A 22,911-nucleotide genomic window follows, 5' to 3' on the forward strand; every position below is an offset into this window, starting at 1 on the left:
CTTTTCCTTGCCAAGCTTCCAACATTCTCCTCGCACAGAAAAACAAAGACATCAATACACACACACACACACACACACACACACACACTTTGAACTCAGGCATGTCTATAAAGAGCATTTTTTATTGACTTTTTTTTTTTGGCAAAATGGGAGCATCAAACACTGAACCCAGTTCTACACTCCTCATACTCTGGAAAGTCATAATCTCCATTCATGGGCATCAAGCCTTTCGTTCAGAGGAAAAGACTGGATGATGTTGACATGACCACAAATGAGGGCCAAAATGAAATTGATATCATCATTATCATTTAGACTTTCATAGAACTGTGTTCAATTATCCCTAGTACCTGGCTCTAATTTGTTTCCAGCCTATTTTCCACTCTTCCTTTTCATGCTTCACTCACTGGCCTTCTGACACTTCCCTGTATAAACCTGACACTTTCCCATACCTGTGACTTTGCTCATTCTCTTTTTGAAGCCCTCGCAAATGTCACATCCTTGACAATTTGTCCATTGGTGGATGAGATCGTTTGAGACAGTTATATACAGTAAAGATTTTTAGCTCCAACAAGCAATTATGAGCCACTGAGCAGTACTGAAGTTGTAATATGCATAAGAATCACCTTGCCAATAATGGAGATTTTATGGACTCATCCCCAAAGATTCTGATTTGGTAGTTCTATAGCAACCCAGAATATGCAGTGCTAATAAGTCCACCAGGTGATTCTAACACCAGGTGAGTCCAGGACCTCTTTGAGAAAAACTGCTGCTCTCGGAATAACTTTCTTTGCTTTTTAAATGTCTGGCAAGAGATATTCTAAAAAACATTTTTCAAAACAAAAATGTCATTAAAATTCTTATTAAATCTCAGAACTCCCATTCCAGAAGTATTAGATTATAGATATGTTTATCCCCTATTCCCCTAGCTGGATGGGAAGTATTTACATGGAACAAAAGCTAAATATGGGTTAATGAAATTGCTATTAATAATCACTTGTTGAGAAAATGCAGGAATCCTAAGAACATGGTATAATTTGCATCACTTTTGTACTGACTCTGCCAGCTCTATAGTTAAAGAGGAACAAAACAACTCCTTATGAAAAGAGCAGGTTTAAGATGGAAATAATTCTTTTGCAAAACTCAGGAAACAGTACCGGAGCCTGTGAACTGTGCTCCTCCAACTGGAGAATCCCGTATTTGTAATAAATTCCTTTTGCACTGGATGAGTTCTGCATTTTCAATGAGGTGAACTTGGCAACATTCTAGTTGATTTTAATAAAAATAGCTAGCTGCTTTGAGGACAGGGAGCTGAGGTTGCCAAATTTACAGCTGCCTTGCACAATTACTCTTACACCTCTCCTTCAGGGCTACTTAGAACCAGTAAGCAAATTAAGTGTATCGATTGCAATTTTGTTCGCCTAACTCCCCCCCCCCCCACCCCTTTTTTTTTCTTAGGGAATAAACTTGATTCCTTTCAGTATGTGTCTGTTCAGAGCGATCTCTTTTCCTTTCAGCCATAACACAAAGACAACATCATGGCTGGATCCACGACTTGCGAAAAAGGCTAAACCTCCAGAAGAGTGCAAAGAAAATGGTAGGTTATTAAGTTTTTATGATGTTTCCGCCTCGCACTTGGAGAATGCTTGTGTTTCTTAAGAGAGGGGCTCGCCTAAAGAAGCAGTAATGTAGTTGAAACAGTTTTTAAAGATGTGATGTTGAATGCTCAGAGTGGAGAGAGAATGAAGTCGGCATTTCAGCCTTGCCATGTGGTTCCCTTTTTCTCTCTGAGGAGGCTGTGCTGGATCTCACATCTCCGTCCTCTCTGTGAGTTGCTTGACTCCTGGCTTGACTTTCCACCACCTACTGAGGACTTTTTGTTTGCAATTTGTCTCTCGGAGGGCTCTGATCTTTTCATTGGAATTAAATATGATATGTAGAGAAACAGTATTGTGAAACTATAAATAATATCTGATGTTTATGGTTTGAGACACAGTGTTCTGCTAGTATTTAAGGAATCGCTGATATAAAGATCTATACATATGGCCGCTTTCCTTTAGTCAGACATTGAAAAAAACATCATTAATTTCATCAATGTGCTGGGTTGTCCTTAGCCTTTTCCAATTCCCATGAAGTTGCTTAAAAATGGACTATTTTCGTGCCTGTGAAGAATTTTTTTAAAGCAATTTTGAGTATGAGAGGAATGTAAACCTTGTTTCCAAATTAGGAAATTACACACATGAAATCTGTTGCTGAAGATACTAATAATTTTTAAAATATTCAATGTATGTTAAAAAAGTATTTATATCTTATCTAAAATGATAAATAGCATACTCTCCTTATGATTTATATTTGCCTTTATCTGGTCAAATCATTAGAGCCTTATTCAGAGGCATCTATCATTGACAAATTATTAAAAGTGAAAAAAAGTGTTGAGAGGTATTTAAATGTTTTAAAAAATTTTTTAAGTCGACTTTTAAAAAAAGTCTTTAATTCAAAAAATCCTTTTGTTTTAGTAGCAATTCCAGCTTTCTCCAATAGTACCTAGAAAATATTATTTATTCCTTTGTTATAAGGGAACTGTTCACAGGCTAGTTATACTGAGTTAAATTTAAAAAAAAAAATGGGAGTATACAATTTATATATACATATTTAAATGCATAAGTATCCAGTTTTTAAATACTATCTATGTATATAATTGTGTGTTCATAGCTATATCTATTTGCCTTCTATATAATGGTACAACTATATGTGCTTAAATTCCATAAAGTTATTATGTGGCCTGGACTTCTGAGCACAATTAGGTTACATCTCATTGACAATATAAAGATACGTGTTTCAAATTGTGATTGGTTATAAATGAAAATGACCTGATCTATTATATCTCTGAGTTACAATTTACTTGTGCCGCAGATGTAAAACCTTAGTATATACTAATTAAAATAAATTTAATGATTTTACAGTTCGGTGACATATTGAACTTCTCAGTTGTCTTGTTCCTTTGAGTTGCTCTTTTCATTGTAAAAGCCTATTAAAGTCAAATTTTAAAATCCTGGGAGAGATGTAGGCATAACATATTGCATAATTATAATATTTCAGTGTTATCAGTTTTTCACACATTTGCACTTGTCTGTCTTCTCAGGATGGTAGATGCCTAAAATATGATGCCAGTGTCTGTGAATCACATGTCATTGAGAAACGAGTTTCAGAACACAGTCTTATAGCTCAGAATGAGATATAACTGGTCAATTGTTATTTTTTTTTCATTTTCTACAAAATAAATAATTCCTAGATTTTATTTCTTTTATTATTGGAATGTTTTACAATAGAAACTAACATCTAGTTCATGACAATGCTATTGTTCCAAATATATATTTTAAGTTTTCTTGCCAAGAGAAGTGCTTTTAGGTAATACTGTTACTTCTGTTTATTTTTCTTTTCTTTAAATAACATAGATTTAAACTCTTGCTCAAAATGTTGAATATAAATAGATGGATGTTGAGCCTGCTAGTTAAGACAGGCTTCTTTAGAAGTATCACAGTTCAGTTCAGATCAAGCAAAGTTAGTAGAATAATTTCCTGAATGATGGAATGTGTGTAAAATATATATTAAAATTTTGTAGAGGCTCAAGATGATATCTCTCTCCAGCAAAGATTTATCCATCCTTATTCTGCTAGGGCAATGGCGTGGAAGGCTAAGCATATCTCAATTCAATATGGAACTGAGCCAACATGAGATTGGGCTGAGTTCTCTTAAGACCCAATCTATCTCTGATTTGCCCCTGTTCTTGGAGTATTTTTTCCCACAGGGTTTAAGTAAAGGTCTGTTGCAGGTTGGCAGACATTTTCTGTAATGAGTCAGACAGTAAATATATTAAGCTTACAGGTCATCCAGTCTCTTTGCAACTATTCACTGTTGTGCAAAAGGGGCCAAAGTCAAAGTCAATTTATAAATAAAGGGCCTGGATGTATTCTTATAAAACTTTGTGTATGGACACAAAAATTTGAGTTTCATGTACCTTCACATCACAAAAATTTTTTTCCAACCATTTAAAAATGTTATACTATTATTAGCTTGTGGATCACACAAAAAATAATGGCAGGCTGGATTTGGTCATGTTTCTACTTTCAATTCTTTTATGATATTTTTTCATTTACCTTTTGATTTCTTCTTTGACCCATTGGTTTTTCAGAATTGTGTTACTTTCCACATATTTGTGAATTTTCTAGTTTTCCTCCTCTTATTGATTTCTAGTTTTATTCATTGTAATCAGCAAAGATATGGGACATGATTTCAATATTTTTACATTGTCTAAGACTTATTGTTGTGACTTAACATACCATCTACCCAGGAGAATGGTCCATGTGCACTTGAGAAGAATGTGTATTCTGCTTCAAAGGATTGAATGTACTGTAGGTATCTAAGTTCATTTGTTCTAAAGTATAGCTCAAGTCCAATATTTTCTTATTGATATTCCGTCTGGATGACCTATTGTTGATGTAGGGTATTAAAATCCCCTACTATTATTGTATTATTATCTTTTTCTTCCTTCATATCTATGAGTATTTGCTTAATATATTTATGTTATTTGATGCTGGGTGCATATATATTGACGTTTGTCACATTCTCTTGATTAATTACCCCTTTGAAATTATGCAATGACTTTCTTTGTCACATGTTAAAGTTTTTGACTTCAAGTCTAATTTGTTTAAATGTAACTATCTCTTCTCTTCTTTTGGACTTTTTGAAATGGACATTTAAAATAAAATCTTTCCTTTTTGTGGGCAGTGTCCATGTTTAGGTTTGGTATGTAGATTCTGGCCTATTTTGTAGGCTGTTTCCAAATGCAATACAGTTTTCAGACCCCTTCCAGTGCTATTTTGGTCAGTTTATTTCTTCTTACTTGGAAATTCCTGATAAATCCCTACTGGTGCCACCTGCAAAGTGTGAAGAGTTCTTTTCTTAGTCCCACCACTAGTAGGAATGTGGAGTCTGGATTTATGGGATAGAAAATAATTTCCCTTGCCTATGTTCTCTGCCCACCTGATGCTGGCAGGTGTAGGACAGAGGATGGATCACCTGCTTGGGATCCATTGATGCCACCACCCCAGGTTTATCAGGCCACCACTCCTGATGGAAGATTTGTTGACGTTTCTGAGTTCTACTGATGTCACCACTGTAGGTGAAAGGGCACCACCACTGTGGCTAGGTATGGGTTGGGGGGATAGGTTCCTTTTGTCCTGGTCCTGTGCCCAGAAAGAGTAGGCTTTCTCATTTGTTTTCTTGCTTCTTTGTTTGTATATGCCCTTTGATGTTCCAAGCAGAAGGCCTCTCTGGAACCCAGTCTAGATATCCTATATAATAAGTAGGTAATATGCAAATTGACAGTCATGCCTTCACACAAGATGGCCACCCCAATGTGGGCACAAGATGGCTGGCAGGGGAGGGCAGTTGTGGTCAATCAGGCCAGCAGGGGAGGGCAGTTGGGGGAGACCAGGCCTGCAGTGGAGGGAGGACAGTTAGGGGCAACCAGGCCAGCAAGGGAAGGCAGTTGGGGGGGACCAGGCTTGCAGGGAAAGGAGGGCAGTTGGGGGTGACTGGGCCTGCAGGGGAGGGCAGTTGGGGGCGACCAGGCGTCGATCAAGCTGACAGGGGAGTGGTTAAGGGGTGATCAGGCTGTCAGACAGAAGTGGTTAGGAGCAATCAGGCAGGCAGGCAGGCAAGTGGCTGGGAACCAGCAGTCCCAGATTGTGAGAGGGATGTCTGACTGCCAGTTTGGGCCAAGGATCGGGGCCTAAACCGGCAGTTGGACATCCCCTGAGGGGTCCCAGATTGGGGAAGGTCAGGCTGGGGTGAAAGACAACCCCCCCCCCCCATGCATGAATTTTGTGCACTAGGCCTCTAGTATAAGAGATAAAAAGAAAACTCTTGGAACTCATATGATATCATTCTTCAAATATTGAGGTTCATAGCCAATCTACTTTCTTCTTTCCATCTTTCCAGTCTTTTTGGTTGTGTATTGAATTATCCCCAGGATATTTAAATGGGAGAAACACGGAAAAGTAAGTTTACACCATCTTTTCTAGGACCACATGTCTAAACATGACTTCTGATACTAAATGATATTACTTTAAAGCTAAAGAGTATTTTCCCCTCCACTTTCTCTGTTAAATCTACCAACACTCTGAAGTAGGTAGAAATTGTTCACTACAATTTTTCAGATAATGATGCTATAATCCAAAACTTTAAGGGCCTTGTTTAACAAGTGTAAGTAGAAAACAAGGCTTGAATCCAGGCAACTTGGGTTTAAGATGGATCTCAATGTTATGACATTATGCAGTCTGACAAGATGCTTTAGCTAGAGACATTAAGCCTTAAAAATATGTTTTTAAAATGATGAAAAATATTTTTATTTTAAAAATTTTGTATTTAAAATAAATAAAATGGAACTTTTAAAATATATTCTCAATATTTTTCCTGGGCCATCCTACCTATAAATAGAACAATCAGTATAATTTTATGACCAAAACAATTCAAATGGCATGATTTATGTTTTTAAATTAACAGAATGAATTTAGCTCTGAAAGATATTTTTTAAATGTGTATTGATTTAAATTCTGTGTTCCTCACCTAAAAAAAAAAAAAAATAAAAAACAAGCCTCTGTTTTTTTGTATGCCTTCACAATTTCTAAAAGTGTTCACTACAGTTCACCTAATATTGGCACAATTTCCCTGAGAGCTAACTGTCGGTCTCTGACAGTCAGACTGTGAGGCCCAGCATTATGTATCCCTCAGTGGTTAAACCTGCTCACCAATGCGGGAAGCAAAACAGTTATGTGAGGCATTGATCTAAATATTACAGCGAGTTCTTTAGAAGTGGGAGAAACATATCCATATCATCAACCCTAAGCCAAGTAATTTAAAATTGACTATGGCTTGTACTTTAACAAAAATAAAATAAAAATACCTGTTGCCGCGGCGAGATGATTTGACATCCCTCTTGGTACATAAAATTTTAGGGTTTCCTAAATACTATGCTTCACAAAACAGTACTTTCCAAAGCTGATGATTATTTGAAAATCAAATTTTGTATGACATAATGTGTGATCATGGCCTAACCACCAAGCATCTCAAAGTGTCTGATATATATACATATATTCAATGAGGCCATTCACACTTATAGTTAATGGCCTATCAATGTTACTATTAAAAATCCATATCTCAAGGAATTATATTCACAAGAGCTCAAGATTTTAATGTGTTTTTTGTGGAACCACCAGACAAAAAGAGGCAAGCATTTGTTGTGTCGATACTAAAATTATGTTAAGAACTGAAATAGATTTAAAACAACTACTTTGAATCAGCAAACCAAAATCAATGTGAAAATTTATTGGTTGTTTGTTCTTAAACTTCTTATTGGTAATGATAAGTCACAGCTATTATATTAGTATCAGTTTTTGACTCTTAAGACAAAATCTTGACATTTCATATTGCCTTCCCAATATTTGTTTTCATTTAATAAAAGGTCTTAGCTCTTCATTTCCATGTTATCTTTCCAGTATTAAGAAGCTACCAAAAAGTGGCCTTTCTCCTCTTATTCTAGTGCAGTGGTTCTCAACCTTCTGGCCCTTTAAATACAGTTCCTCATGTTGTGACCCAACCATAAAATTATTTTCGTTGCTACTTCATAACTGTAATGTTGCTACTGTTATGAATCGTAATGTAAATATCTGATATGCAGGATGGTCTTAGGCGACCCCTGTGAAAGGGTCGTTCTCGCCAAAGGGGTCGCGACCCACAGGTTGAGAACCGCTGTTCTAGTGTGTAATTCTTATACATCATAAGTCACTTTACTCCTTTTACGATAGATTATCTACCTGAAAACAAAGCAAGCTGATTCACTTGCTCATATGACAAATATTTATTGGATAGCCTTTCTGCTAGTAGAATTGAGCTATGACCCTTGAAAAATGCAAATAAATGCAACACCTAAACCCATTCTTCAAAGAGCTGTATAGTTGAGAAGACAATGTACTAACCTCTCCAGTATGAGGAAAGTTTAAAATAGTGTGAGGAACATCTATCACACAAGAGGAAAATAAAAGACAGCTGGTAGTGAACAGGAATGTTCAGGGAAGGCTAGATGAAAGATGTGGAATGTGAGCAGGATTTCAAAGGCGATTGGGTTTACAGCATTCTTAATGTTCAGCTTCAGCTGAATTGCTTCATTTTGGCGACTTTCTCTCTTCTCTCTACTCCTCCCTGGTTGTCGCTCTCATTCCTAGGGTTTGACCTACCATGTATATGCTGATGATTCTCAATTTTTCCTTTCAACTTGGATTGCCTTTCTGCCTCTGGTAACAAGCACAAGTACTGCTAGTATATCCACTTCGATTACTCTATTAGGTTTCATTTTATTCTGTTTTTATTGCTCAGGTAATTTTAGATAGCTCCATCCCCTACTCCTACTCCAACCAGGTCTATATTTGTTATATTATCTTTCTTTTCAAATCCTTTTTTAAAAAATACCTATGAGACCTGTCCTTTTCATACAAAACTGTTATTCATGCATGTGTACATGTGCCCTTTAATCTTTAGTCTGTATTTTTCTCCGAAATTCTTAATGCAAGAAAATATTTCTTAAACTTTATTAAATCTATTTTTTTAAAGATGTCTCTTTCCAAGTGGATGTGTCCTTTCACTGGACACAATAATGGACTATCCGGCTACTCTTTCAATCCTTGCTTTCATATTCAAGATAATTCCAGGGTTTGTATTATTGTATTCGATATTCTGCATGATTTCTCTGTCACTATATTTGATCTCTTTTTCTTGGGAACACTGCCAGCTGTTGTTACTGTTTTCTCTATTCCACTCTGATTGCTAATGCTTTATTTGGGGAACAAAAGACTCAGATATAAGCATTCTTGGAGATTCTTTTAGACTAAAGTTAGAAAAGGTCCAAGTGCCAAATTCGTATATCGAAGAAACATAGATTTGATCTCCAAATGATGAGATCTCCTGACAAAATTAAGAACCAAGAAAGGAAAAGATGAGCATATAACTTAAAGTAACATGATCACCTTGGACTTCATAGTATTGTTCATTTAAAAAAAAAATCAGCACCCAGCAGTTTAAACAAAAATACCAGGTATTCTCCCTTGAGTTTAGTACCATATGTCTGTGTAAACACTTTTTAAGTTTCATAAATCAGTATTTTCTGAAAAAGAAAATAAAAAAAAAAGCTCTTACATTTGTCTCTCCCCCTTAATTGGAAAAACTACCATTAACTTCTATAGATGGAAGATTCTATGTCTTCATTAGCATCTGTATGGGTTAATGTTCCCCTAGTTTTATTTGTCCACTTGGCAATCAGATTCCACTGACAAAATTAATTGCTTTGTTCAAGAATCTGGCATCCATGGGAATGGAAGCTTAGTTGAGGCTTATTTAAAATTTATGCACCTCGCTCTAAATTTTGAATCTGTGTTCCCTCTTGCTTTGTCTAATAATAGGGCCTGGCAATTTTCAATCACTGTTCATATTTAATTTAATTAGAATCCTAGTGCTTGGAGCTATATCATATTAGCTCGTCTTCCAGAGTACTTTTAAAATTACCTTTTCCAACAGTCTGAAACTCTGCTTTGTGAGGTTTCTTGAGAGCATAACGGAATGATTATTCCATGTCTTAACCTGACATACTATCATATGGAATTTTAAAAGATCACCTTCACACAACTCATAATTCACCACTCACCAGATGCCTGAAGCCATAAAAGCAATGATGCCTTTACCAAATGTGTTGGGAGAAAGCCTAATTTGAAGGTAAATAAATAGGTACGTGTGATAGTCTATTTTTTTCTCACGTAGAATAGCATTCCTATTGGTTTATTCTCAGAGTAATATCACTATCTGAGATTATCTTTGTAAACTGGAAAGCATGAAAGCATGTAAGCGGATGTTGCTGTCATGGTGAAATAGGGTATGTAAACCGATGCACGCTTAGAGACTGTTCCTGGTGATGGAAGGGGCTGAGATGGTGATGGAAAACCAAAGCATTGAGTTTGAAGAGGTTTTAGCTGTTTCATGACTACTTTACTTTTTTACAGGCATCTGATCAAAAACTCATTTAACAACTGTCCTTATTCCTTTTCTTCTTTCCTTCCCCTTTTGGACTCTCTCATTTATTGGATCCTGACTTAGAGTTTTCTATTAGTGAGTTTATTTGGAGTTAGGAAAATAGAAGAGGTACTGTGTTTAGATTCCCAAAAGGAAATCATTACATCCATGTATTATTACATAAGAAATTAATAAAGCCTGCTCAGCATGGCTCAGTGGTTGAGCATCGACCCATGAACCAGGAGGTCACAGTTCAAATCCTGGTCAGGGCACATGCCCGGGTTGAGGGCTCAATCCCTAGTGGGGGGCAGGGTACATGCAAGAGGTAACTGGTCAATGACTATCTCTCATCACTGATGTTTCTATCTCTCTTTCCCTTTCCCATCTTTCTGAAATCAAACCAAACATATTTTTTTAAAGAAAGAAAATGTCATAAGTGTATGGATATGTGTCTCTGTGTGTTCTATATCAATGGTCACAGTGAAATAGTATCACATAAGTAATGCATCTGGGTTAATTACAGGATACTTTTTTTATAAGATGGATTTTTGTGCTAAGTTTTAAAAAAGAAGTGAAGAGGTATGTCAGGACAGAGAGGAAAAACAAAGCAAACATGTTATACATGTAGTTTGACTTGAGGAAGATTATGGGCAGAAGAAAACAAGTAGGTTTTCTTACAAAAGCTGAGAGTAAAGCAAACATAGTCATTTGTAAGTATAAAAGTAGGTGAACATAGTGAGATAAAATGCAAAATTGTTACAAAGTTGTAGGTGATCAGAAGCAAGTACTTATATGACATAAAAAAGTCAATAGATAGGTTTCATTACCCTACATATAGTTACTTGAGGAATAGCCAAGGGGACCAGATGGTAACAATCCAGAGACACTTACAGGAGTTCTTACTACATATTCTGTGATTTCATACTTCAGCTGCTTTTATGGGCATTTGTTGTTCACAGAACGTATTTATTTTCTGAACTATTTTTACAGATATCAACTTTTATCCTAATAAGCACTCCATGAAAGAGTGAAAAATAATATTCACACAAAGAACAAGGCCTCGAAAGGTACAATGATTTGACCAAATGAGTTGCTGGAAGATTGTAATTAGCCTCCTTTCCTTGTGATTCCTCAGTTAGTGACCTTTCCTCATAACGCGCTGCCATTACGCAGGCGGCAGAGCCCAGGGATAAACATCCCTCAAGAGTCTCTGGGATTTATGCTGCTCACTACTTCCTCTCCTAGAAGATGCTAAGCATCGCTGCCATTGTAGCTCTCATAAGCAGCAACTGAGAACAAGAACAGCATATGTTTAGGATGATGCTATTTAGCATTGTTGTACAACTTGGGAATTCATTCTTAGAAAAATGCTTGAACACTCTCCCAACATTCCTTTGGGTTTATAACATCCCATTAAGTGGAATGTATTGTGGTTACCATTTGCTAGCATCATTCAGCGCACATGGTACCTACATTCTTAGAAATTCAGTGTTCCCTAAAGAATGGTAAAAGCTGTCTTAAACTTATTAAATGCTTACCTTGCTTTAAAGGCAATATTTGGTCCTCCCCCCTCCCCCTCCAAAAAAAAAAAAGTTTTCTTCCTGTTAAAAATGGTGTTTTGTAACACTCCTTTACTGACACAAGGCAGACAGATTTAGTAAATACTGGATTATCGGCTTCTTATTGGTTCTATAGCCCTAATTGTCTATATGTGTCCTGTCTTGAAAGTTGATGTTGTGTATTCAAAGGATGCTTTAATGCTGTGTGTGGTAGATGTCCTTAAATTCCTAGATAAATTTAGCAAAGAAATTAACTATAAATTTTTTTACTAAGTGTGAGGTAGCAGTTTTAAGATATTATAAATTGAAGAACTAAATTTTTTCATGAAAGCAAAATCATTAGAGAAGCAAAAATGGTGATGCAATGTTTAAAAGAATAAAGAGATGATCATTTTCAAGCCTAGTTATTGTAGTAATTTAATACTGCTCCGACAGCTCTGAGCCATGTGACTTCCAAGAGGAAACCGAGGATAAACAATATGAATGTGGAATATCTCTGGAGCCACACTACTTGGGTTCAGACCCTTATTCTGTTATTTACTGGCTCTGTGAACTTGAGCAATTTTTTGAACCTCTGGGTACCTTGGTTTTAGCATCCATAAATAGGATTAAAAATTAATATTCTTCATAGGTTACTGTGAATATTGAATGAATTATTATATTTAAAGTGCTTTGAACAGTTCCTGAAATATAATGAATACTACATAGGTAATTCCTCTTATTGTTGGTAGTATCATTTTATTTCTAACCATCTTTCCCCACTTCAATATAGAGAAAATACTGTGAAATTTCCTGAAAATATATTTAATCATAAATAAAACTCACAGAGTTGATTTCAGTACATTCCTGTTATCTATTTCATCGTTTCTTTTATGTTATTATTTTTAATATAATAACTACCAAGTATTAATTAGTGTGTGTTAAGTGTTACATGTTATCTCATTTATTCCCCACAACAGCCCAGTGTGCACATGACATCATTACCCCCATTTTCAAGAGAAGGAAACTTGTGATCAGTTCATTCTTCCAGGGGACTTAGGAAAGAAGAGTTAGACAATAAAATCTAGGCAAATGTAGTTTCATTTATGTCAGTGTTTGTAAGTTCCGCTCCGCTTTAATTATTTTGAATGTAGCACTGAAATGCCACAATGCATTTTCTTTTACAAAAGAGCAACAGATGGTATCCTCAATGTGGTCTTCCCAATGAAATCAAGTTGATACACATAATTCACCTTTTAAAAAATAATTTACTTCTGATGCAATATAATAAGTACTCTGGTTTACTTTAGACGTGGGATGATTAAAAAGCAATATAAATTTTCAATTCTTAGATGAGTACAACATGAGTTGCCTTATGAAACAATTTGGGTCAGCAACTAAAATTTACTGCTGCCACAAAACAGAGAGAATCTGAATTTTCACAAAGAATTATTTCATAATGCTAGAACTTTATTAATAAACACTTGGTTGTTTAATTTTGCTGAGAATTATTTCATTTTCCCTTAGATATTGAACTTTTTATGTTTTAAGGCTTTCCTCAAAGATACGTTAACATATGTCTTTTGCTGATTTTATGTATCGTGAGCTTGAGAGTAAAGCTGACTTTATTTTTTTTTTATTGTCTAAAGTTTTACATATGTCTCTTTTTTCCCCATTTGACCCCTCCCCATCCCTTCCAAGCCCAGGCAAGCCCCCACCCCAGTGTCTTTGTCCATTGGTTATGCTAATATGCATGCATATAAGTCCTTTGCTCCCTAACTCTCTCCTCCCCTACCATTTGTCTCTAGATCGATCTATTCTTGTTCATCAAATTGTGTTGATCATTATATCCCACATATGAGTGAGATCATGTGATATTTATCTCTCTCCGACTGGCTTATTTCACTTAGCTAATGCTTTCCATGTCCATCCATGTTGTTGCAATGGTAAAAGTTCCTTCTTTTTTTTTTTATAGCAAAGGTGGAGATTTATTGAAGAACAAGTACAGACTCCCACGTGGGGAGAGGGAAAGAGTCCCACAGAGTGGACTCCCATGTGGGGAGGGGGAAAGGGTCCCCAAGTTCCTTCTTTTTAATAGTGGCATAGTATTCCATTGTGTAGATGTACCACAGTTTTTTAATCCACTCATCTGCTGATGGGCATTTAGGTTGTTTCCAAATCTTAGCTATGGTAAATTGTGCTATTATGAACATAGGGGTGCATATATCCTTTCTGATTGGTGTTTCTGTTTTCTTGGGATATAGTCCTAGAAGTGGGATTACTGGGTCAAATGGGAGTTCCATTTTTAAATTTTTCAGGAAATCTGTACTGTTCTCCACAGTGGCTGCACCAGTCTGCATTCCCACCAGCAGTGCAGGAGGGTTCCTTTTTCTCTGCATCCTCGCCAGCACTTGTTTTTTGTTGATTTGTTGATGATAACTATTCTGACCGGTGTGAGATGGAACCTCATTGTTTGATTTGATCTCTAGGATAATTAGTGATTTTGAGCATGTTTTCATATGTCTCTCAGCCTTCTGTATGTCCTCTTTCGAAAAGTGTCTATTTAGATCCTTTGACCATTTTTTTATTGGATCATTTATCTTCCTTTTGTTAAGTTGTATGAGTTCTCTGTAAATTTTGGAGATTAAACCCTTATCAGAAATATCATTGGCAAATATGTTCTCCCATGCAGTGGGCTTTCTTGTTGTTTTGTTGATGGTTTCTTTTACTGTGCAGAAACTTTTTATTTTGATGTAGTCCCTTTTGTTTATTTTCTCCTTAGTCTCCATTGCCTTAGGGGCTGTTTCTGTAAAGATATTGCTATGACATATGTCTGCTATTTTGCTGCCTATGGAGTTTTGTAAGATTGTTATGGTTTCCCGCCTTACATCCAAGTCCTTTATCCATTTTGAGCTTGTTTGTGTGTATGGTGTAAGTTAGTGGTCTAGTTTCATTTTTTTACATGTATCTGTCCAAATTTCCCAGCACCATTTATTAAAGAGACTGTTTGTACTCCGTTGTATGCTCTTGCCTCCTTTGTCAAATATTCATTAAGCATAATGGCTTGGGTCAATTCCTGGGTTCTCTGTTCTGTTCCATTGTTCTATACATATGTCTGTTCTTGTGCCAGTACCAGGCAGTTTTGAGAACCATGGCTTGGTAATATAGCTTGATATCTGGTAATGTGATCCCTCCAACTTTGTTCTTCTTTCTCAGGATTTCTGTGGCTATTCGGAGTCTTTTTTTTTATTCCAGATGAATTTTTGGAGAGTTTGTTCTAGATCTTGGAAATATGCTGTTTGCATTTTAATGGGGATTGCGTTGAATTTATAGATTGCTTTGGGTAGTATGGACATTTTAATGATGTTGATTTTACCAATCCATAAACATTATATGTTCTTCCATTTATTTATGTCTTCCTCTATCTCTTTTTTCAATGTCCTGAAGTTTTCCGAGTACAGGTCTTTTACGTCCTTAGTTAAGTTTATTCCTAGGTAACTTAATTTTTTTCGTGCTGTGGTAAATGGGATTGTTTTTTTTTTTTTTTCATTTCTCTTTCTGTGGATTCATTATTGGCATATAAAAAGGCCATAGATTTCTGGGTGTTAATTTTCTATCCTGCTACATTTCCAAATTCATTTATTAGGTCTAGTAGCTTTTTGATGGAGTCTTTGGGGTTTTCTATGTATAGTATCATGTCATCTGCGATCTAGTAGTTTTTTGATGGAGTCTTTGGGGTTTTCTATGTATAGTATCATGTCATCTGTGAATAAGGACAGTTTTTTTATCTTCTTTTCCAATTTGGATGCCTTTTTTATCTTCTTCTTGTCTGATCGCTATGGCTAGCACTTCCAGTACTATATCGAACAGGAGTGGTGACAGTGGGCATCCTTGTCTTGTTCCTGTTAAAGCTGACTTTATTGTAAAGTCTTTTATCCCATGGAAGTGACAGTTTTGTGTTTCATTGATACCAACCCTACTGACCAGACCCATTGTGTTCAGCCGATAGATTGGGATTTTCTTTTTATAAAGTTTTGTTCCTATAAACATAAATTATTATTTTTCTATGTCTCTCTATGTTCTATGAAAGCAGTAATTTTAGTGGCTAGCCAAAATTGCTTCACAAGTCCATGTATATTTTATGAATTCCTAAAAGCAGGAAACTTACATTGTTTTTTGCTCATCATGAGCCTAAAACATCAAAAGTGAATTGTGAAAAAAAAGGTAAATTATGTTGAGCAACTTTATTCCATTAAGAAGAAAAAATGCCCAGAGTCCATGAAATATCTTTTTATGGCCAATCATCCATAATCACTACCACTAAATAAAGGAGAAACAATGCATGAATGTATATTAATATATTCTAACCTATTTGTCTTTAATGCCCCAGTTTCCTGTAAACCTAGTCCTGATTAAACCTAATTTCTATTGTTTAATGAATGTTCTAGATGTAAATGACAAGTCCTACAGTGGTAGAGTAAAAAGATAGAAACTGTAGAATATCTTTTTTAAAGAGAAAGAGTAATCATTTCTCTTTAAGTTCATTTCCCTTTGGGTCAATAATGATTTCTCCACCTGTGTCATTCCAGACACAGAGCGAGGGGCCTGAGCCAGAGAGCTTGAAAAAGTGGTCCTCAAGGTGATTTTACACCCTGATCATGACACAAGCAAATGGTGGGAGCTTTTTAATGCAAAATAGTAGAGGCTGATTTCTGCAAGGGAACACAGAAGAGGAAGACTGAATGCATCAGTGCATTTTGTATTTTCTGCCTTTTATTCACTGCTTTTAGATTTAAGGGCATCATGCTAGACATAGTGTAGAGGAAACTAGGCTGGAAAAAAAATCACAGAGAGTAGTTCCAGGAAGGATGAGGGACTGGGAAATCGGGAATATTTAAAAGTGAGCTGAGATGCAGTACCCTCAGGACTCCACATGGGAACACTGGGAATTCTATCTCAGAGGCAAAGTCAATGTAAAGTAATTTTCTCAGATAGGAAGGAGCCAGACTAATAAATTCCAGCCTAGTACTACCATTAAAAATAGAACAGCTCTAAAAGGGTAACTGAAAGAAACAAAATCAGCTATTTCTTAAAGGGAAGTCTTTAAATTAGGGAGGTGGGAGCTTTTGCATGTGGCATGATCAAACTTTTCTTACCTGGCCTGCTTCCAAATAGAGAAAAGAAATGCCATCCCATTGGTAGGGTTTTAGGATAGCATTTCAGTTAAGCAAGTATGTGCACACTTCTGTAACACAAGTTCCTCAATTCGTCAAAAAGAAAAGACAGGGCCCTTGCTGGTTTTGCTCAGTGGATAGAGTATCAGCCTGTGGACTGAAGAGTCCTGGGTTCGATTCCGGTCAAGGGCACATGCCTGGGTTGCGGGCTTGATCCCCAGTAGGGGGTGTGCAGGAGGCAACCAATCAATGAAACTCTCTCATTATTGACATTTCTATCTCTCTCTCCCTCATCCTTCCTCTCTGAAATCAATAAAAATATATTAAAATTTTTTTAAAAAATAGAAAAGAAAAGACAGGTAGTGTGGAGGTTACTTCACCTTATATCATTTGTGGGACTCTTTGTAGTTTCTAGATTTTAGGAAGGTATTTGCACAGAATAAATAATCAAAATGTTTCCCATTTGGTCCAAGTCTAATGATTCAAGTTGTAGGCTATTTCATAAATATTAGTCAGTTACTTTAGTCAATGAAAGTCTTCATTTAGTTTTATAAGGAAGTTGATGTGATGAGCCCGTTTTTAGAACATATATACCTATTTGTGTAATACAATAAATATGTATCATGGATATATATCATGAATTATATCTAAACTTGGCCCCTAAGAATCTGCAGTTCCCCAGAGAATTGAGAATTAGTGTTTTGTTTTTTTTACTATTTATTGTTTTTTAACCTTGACTTATTCAGAACAGGAAGTTTGATTAGGCAAGGAGTATTGCATCATCACTATCCTAAATCTGAACATAGTACCTGACATTTTTCTCTCGTAGCGATGGACCAGTATCCTGCCCACTCATGTGTCATTTTGCTATTCTTAGCCTCTGACTTGGCTTCCCTGTGTCACCTCTGCCTGACTCCTGCCTCAGTCCGATTTATCAGCTGCAGGCAGCAGTGCTGTCTTCATCAGGTCTGGCACGGAGAGCAATAGCCGAGATCTTAGAGTCATCCTTCACATTGAACTTCCCGATTGCGGTCTGGCAATCGGTAGTTATATATTTTCGTGAATATTTTTTTCTGTGAAAAAGCAAAGCTAATAATATCAAATAACTCAATTTAGAGAAAGATATTAAGAGACCTATTGGAAAAGAATTAATTATCTGAATTTTAGTGTTAGTATGATATAGTGGAAATGATTTTTCAGTGGTTTGAAACAGGCATTGTATGAGACATAACTTTCTAAAATGCAGATTCCTGTATAAAAGCAGAAATGACAAAAGAGCTGTCAGCAGACTTTATATACACATGTATAGTGTATACTTTGATATACACTTATTTAATAATTTGAATACCTTCCATTTGTCACAGTACCTACCACCCCCTAGTTTGTCACAGTTCCCACATCCAACCTATGTCACATGTTTATTTTAACTTCCAAGACCAGTAGCCATTGGAGTTTGAGTCGTCAGAGAAAGGGGGGAGATGGAAATCTTATAATTGTCTACTCTGTGTCATAGTCTGCAGTAGGAACTTCATATTATCTTATTTAAATCTCATGAACCTCTATGAGGCAAGAAATATAATCATCATTTTACAGAGGAGAAAATGAGACTGAGAGTTGAATAAACTAACCCAAAGTCACACCAAGTAAAAGCTCTGGGAGTCCAACCAAATGCTTTTGTGTTTTATATGTTTAGTTTAATTGTTTGATGAGGTAATATAGGACATGGCCAAAAATGGGTAAAGAGTAAAAAATTTTCCACCACTCTCCTCCCTCTGCTACCCAGTTCCTTTCCCCAGAAAAAAACAAACTGACTTGTGTCATATGTTATTCTACAGACATGTTTTATTCATAAACAAACAAAAGAAAAATATCCCATGTCAATTTATATAGAGCTTTCTCAGTTTTGTTTTTGAATTTGTTTTTAAATAAAACATAGTGTTTTCAGTGTTGACATATATCAAATCATCACACTGTACCCCTAAGTTTATATAATTTTTACACGTCAGTTATACCTCAATAAAGCCATAAAAATTCTGTTTTCATATGCAAATAAATATATTAAAACAATGTTTTTAAGTAAAATTGTTTATTCTAACATTATAGCACACTTTATTTGCTTACTTAAGCTCCATCCAACTTCTGTTATTAAAAATTTTACTGCACTGAGTAACCTAGTATGTCATTTCACATATATATAAGAATTCAACTTTACTTTTTTTCAAACACCAACACAGTTGTCTCAATTGTATTTAAGAAATCCATTCTTTCCCCTCTAACATGAAATGCTACATAATCATAGATTAAACTGAATTTTGTATTTTTAAATTCAGCTCTTTCTGACTCTGTGTTTTGTATAGTATACTTCCCTGCCAATAAGAGTACCCCATAAAAGATATTGTTGGAGCTTTCTAGAGATCCATTCATTTCACTTCTGACTTACATTTCTCAGGTCCCACCAGTTTCACTCCGAGGGCTCCAGATAATATTTTAATTAACTCGCTTTTGCTTGGCAAGATGTGAGAAGCATTATCAATGAGCCAATTAGCTCTGATCAGTGAAGTATCACTTTGGCTCCGTTTCCACCAGGGCACAGCCATGCTCACAAAGGACCTTCTCTTAGGCTTAGAGACTGAGGCTTCCCTGTGTGTCCTAAGGGGCTAATTTCTTGTGGGTTATTGTGAAGACTAAGTTAATAATGAAAAATTCAAGAGATGTCACCTAGCTTGGAGAAAGCCCTCCGTACATGTAACAGAGAAGCTGACAGTGGTCAGTGTGGAGACCCTGGAGCCAGGAGCCTGGGTTTGTACCTCATTGCTGTCACCTGTTAGCTGTGTCTCCTTTGGCAGATTTCTTAACTTCTTTGTGTCTCAATTTTCTGATCTGTAAAATGGGCATAATAATAAGAGACTACCTTCAGGAGTGCCACTGGCTTACTCTGTGCCTCTGTATGAATTTGGAAAAAGACAGATGCCAATTAATTTCACAACCTAAAAGATTCTCTGTGTGGAGAAATAGGAGCCCCTTCCGTTCCCGGCGAGGGCCAGGTCAAGGTGCACTGAATAAAGGCAAGATTTCCACGCTGCCCTCACTCTCGCATGTGCCTTTGTGAAGTCCAGTAGCACAACCCTACATCATGATCACATCTCCACTGTAGGATCACTGTGTTTATTAAATGAGTTAATTCCTATAAAATACTTAGAACCATGTTCAGCTCTGATTAGTACTACCTGTTCCTCATCCTACACCTTCTCAGTTTATTTCCCAGCCAGGCTTCCCCACTAACTAGTGATTGCAGCACCATTTTATTTTGAAGCCCAGAAGGCAGGCAGAGAGCTTTTCTAATACCTCATTTTTATGGTCACTACCTGTTTTAATTATTTGTAAGACTGTTATATCTGATGTAATCCAAATAACTTAATCAAATCATGTCGGTGTGCGTGCTTTTTTTCTTTTTCTCCTTTGGGGCAAGTTAGAATTGACCCAATCACTCATTTTAAAACATGTACTACTGAATTCCCAGTTTGTTTTCATAACTGGGTCTGAACGAGGCACTTTCAATGCAGAGTGAAATGGGACACAGACTCGGATCTCTTTCTAGAGAAATAAAATCAGTGTTTATAGTTCGGTGTGATGCATGTTAGGGTGGAAAGGGAGCACAGAGTAGGGGCTGATTATCCAGTGGGTCAGGCAAGATGTCTGTAAGATGTGATGCCAGAGTTGTTGTAGAGACTCAGTTCAGGCAGGGCAAAGGCATAGGAGCCTTAACCAATTCCATTCCACTGGGCCTGAGGCTTTAAGTAGGAAGGAGGAGGTTACAGAGATGTTGAAGCCAGATTGGGGTAGGTCGCAAAGGAGGTCAGAATAAATACTTAGACGTGGATCCTCTAAGTAAGAGAAAGGCATTTAATTTGTGCTGAAAGTTCATCTATCTAAAACTGTATTTTAGGGTATAATTGTATGGCTGAGTTGTGTAGACTAAGTTAGAGCAGAGAAATAATGTCAGTAGGCCACTCAAGAGATAAGGAACCTGAAATGAGAGATATTATGAAGGAGGAAGTGGTGTGGTTGGTGTGAGAGATATTATGAAGGAGGAACTGGAGGATGATGGGGCTGGCTGACATTTTAACTGTGAAAGTTAAGCAGAGAAATCATAATCAAGGGATGACATACATTTTTATTTCATTTTATGCCTTGAATCTAAGGCCCTTTTCATAAAGAGTTATTTAATTTCTTTCAAAAAATAAACTCTATATCTCAGACCCTGGTGGTCAGGAAATAACATCAGATTTTCTAGATTTTGGCAAAATTATTTAGAAGAATTTTTTTATGAGAATCTACATCTTTTCATAATTATCTCCTTATTCATGCCATATGGGACACCTTTACATGTTTGAAACAGCAACTTCACCAGAGAACACCCTAAGAACTCCTCATAAGGAAATGCATCTGTTAACGGCTTGATAAACCGTACTGTGCATGGTGAACCTTGTGTGCTGTGGTTTGAAAACATGGCACAAATTCCCCATCTGCACATGTAATCTATGTGTGCCTACTGCCATCGTGGGATACAAGTGTCTTCAAATTAAAATTCATATGCTAGGAAACCTGCCCTGGTTTATGATGCCTTTCAATGACCTACCTACAGACACCTGCTCATGTCAGTACAAATTGGGTTACTTCACTAATGCCATATGTGTACGCATTTGAAGCCTAGATTTGCTGAACTTCATTCGATTAACCCTGTAAACATGTTTGTTTGATGAATTTCTTTTATTTTCCCCAGGTTAACTATAATCTTGTTAAATATTTTATATTAGGTAATTTTTCCAATTAGTATTCTGAAATAAAAACATGGGAAAAACTGACCATGAAAGCAAAGTTATATTATACACTATGAGAGTATAATAGACTTTATAAAGCTATTCCTGAAGGTTGATAGTAATGGGATTAAAACTCTTAGAATAAAAAGATACATACCTCCCCCTAGCTCATCATCAAGTATTTCTAAAATTGTAAGGGCGTATGGTCATATGAACAGTTTAAGTACCACCTGGGATGACTGTACCTCATTGAGAAGTTACTTCTTTGATGTATCACTTGTGAAAAAATCAAATTCTTATAATTTTACTTTGTGAAAAATATATTTGATCCAGGATGGAAATATATGCGATGCATTCTGTGTGGGCCATTAACATATGCAGGATAATTTTTTCTAGAATCTGGTCTGCAGACTAGTATAAGCTATTATATCATTTTCTCTAGCTCTAGAAAATGAACTAAATTTTAAGACCATGAGTTAAATTTTTGAGTTGTGTTTTGTTCCTGAACCCTGGAGAATTCCAACCCTTACATTGTGGAGCCCGGACAGAAAGCTCAGAAAGGAGACTGAGTAATGGCTGAAGGCCTAGGAGGAATATAGGCAGGGGCATTGACGCAAAAGCCAGAGAGGGAGAGGGCTTCCAAAAGTCAGAATTCCGGCGCAGGGATAAATGCTGCAGTGTAGCAGGTGAGCTGTGAGTGAAAAATTTCCCACTCGATTTTGCAACAAATAAGTTATTAGTAAATTTGGCTGGGGTGGATTTTTGGAGTGTCGGTGGCTAGAAGCTAAACTGAGGTGGGTTGAAACAGGAGGAGGATTTTCAAAATATATTAGTAGGTCACGGCCAACCAAAGCATTTTTTACATTCCCTTGTAAAAATGCTCCAAGGCAATGATGATGATGATGACAATGACAAAGATGATATTGATGATGAATTTTAGTATTTCTTGAGTGCTTCCAGCATACCAGATACTACAATAAGCACTTTTCTTATATTATCGCTCCTAAACTTCACAATTCCCATTTGACATATAAACGAGACATTAGTAGATTAATTCAGTCTTATTCATCTGTTTCTGCCCTTCCTGCTCCCCCACCTTTATTCCCTGCTTTATTGCCTTCTTTCTTCCTTTATTTCCTTCCTATTCTCCAGCGAACATTTATTTAACTCTTTCTAGAATCTAGGTATTTTGTTATGTACAAGAAATACAATAATGACTAAAATACTACTTATCATGCATAGTAGACGAAAAATAATGGCAGT

The 22,911-nt window shown here is 36.3% G+C and overlaps 1 protein-coding gene across 3 annotated transcripts in view; it reads left to right on the forward strand.

Moving 5' to 3' along the window:
* MAGI2 (membrane associated guanylate kinase, WW and PDZ domain containing 2) overlaps nucleotides 1-22,911 on the forward strand; it is a 1,132,900-nt gene that overhangs the window by 762,895 nt on the left and 347,094 nt on the right. For all 3 annotated transcript variants that reach the window (XM_081102532.1, XM_081102533.1, XM_081102534.1), the window contains exon 6: nucleotides 1,515-1,594. In XM_081102532.1, the coding sequence (XP_080958658.1) occupies nucleotides 1,515-1,594 (80 nt within the window). The remainder of the gene's footprint in view (nucleotides 1-1,514; nucleotides 1,595-22,911) is intronic.

The sequence above is a fragment of the Myotis nattereri genome (genome assembly GCF_964212035.1).
Source record: "Myotis nattereri genome assembly, chromosome: 11".
Classification (NCBI taxonomy): domain Eukaryota; kingdom Metazoa; phylum Chordata; class Mammalia; order Chiroptera; family Vespertilionidae; genus Myotis; species Myotis nattereri.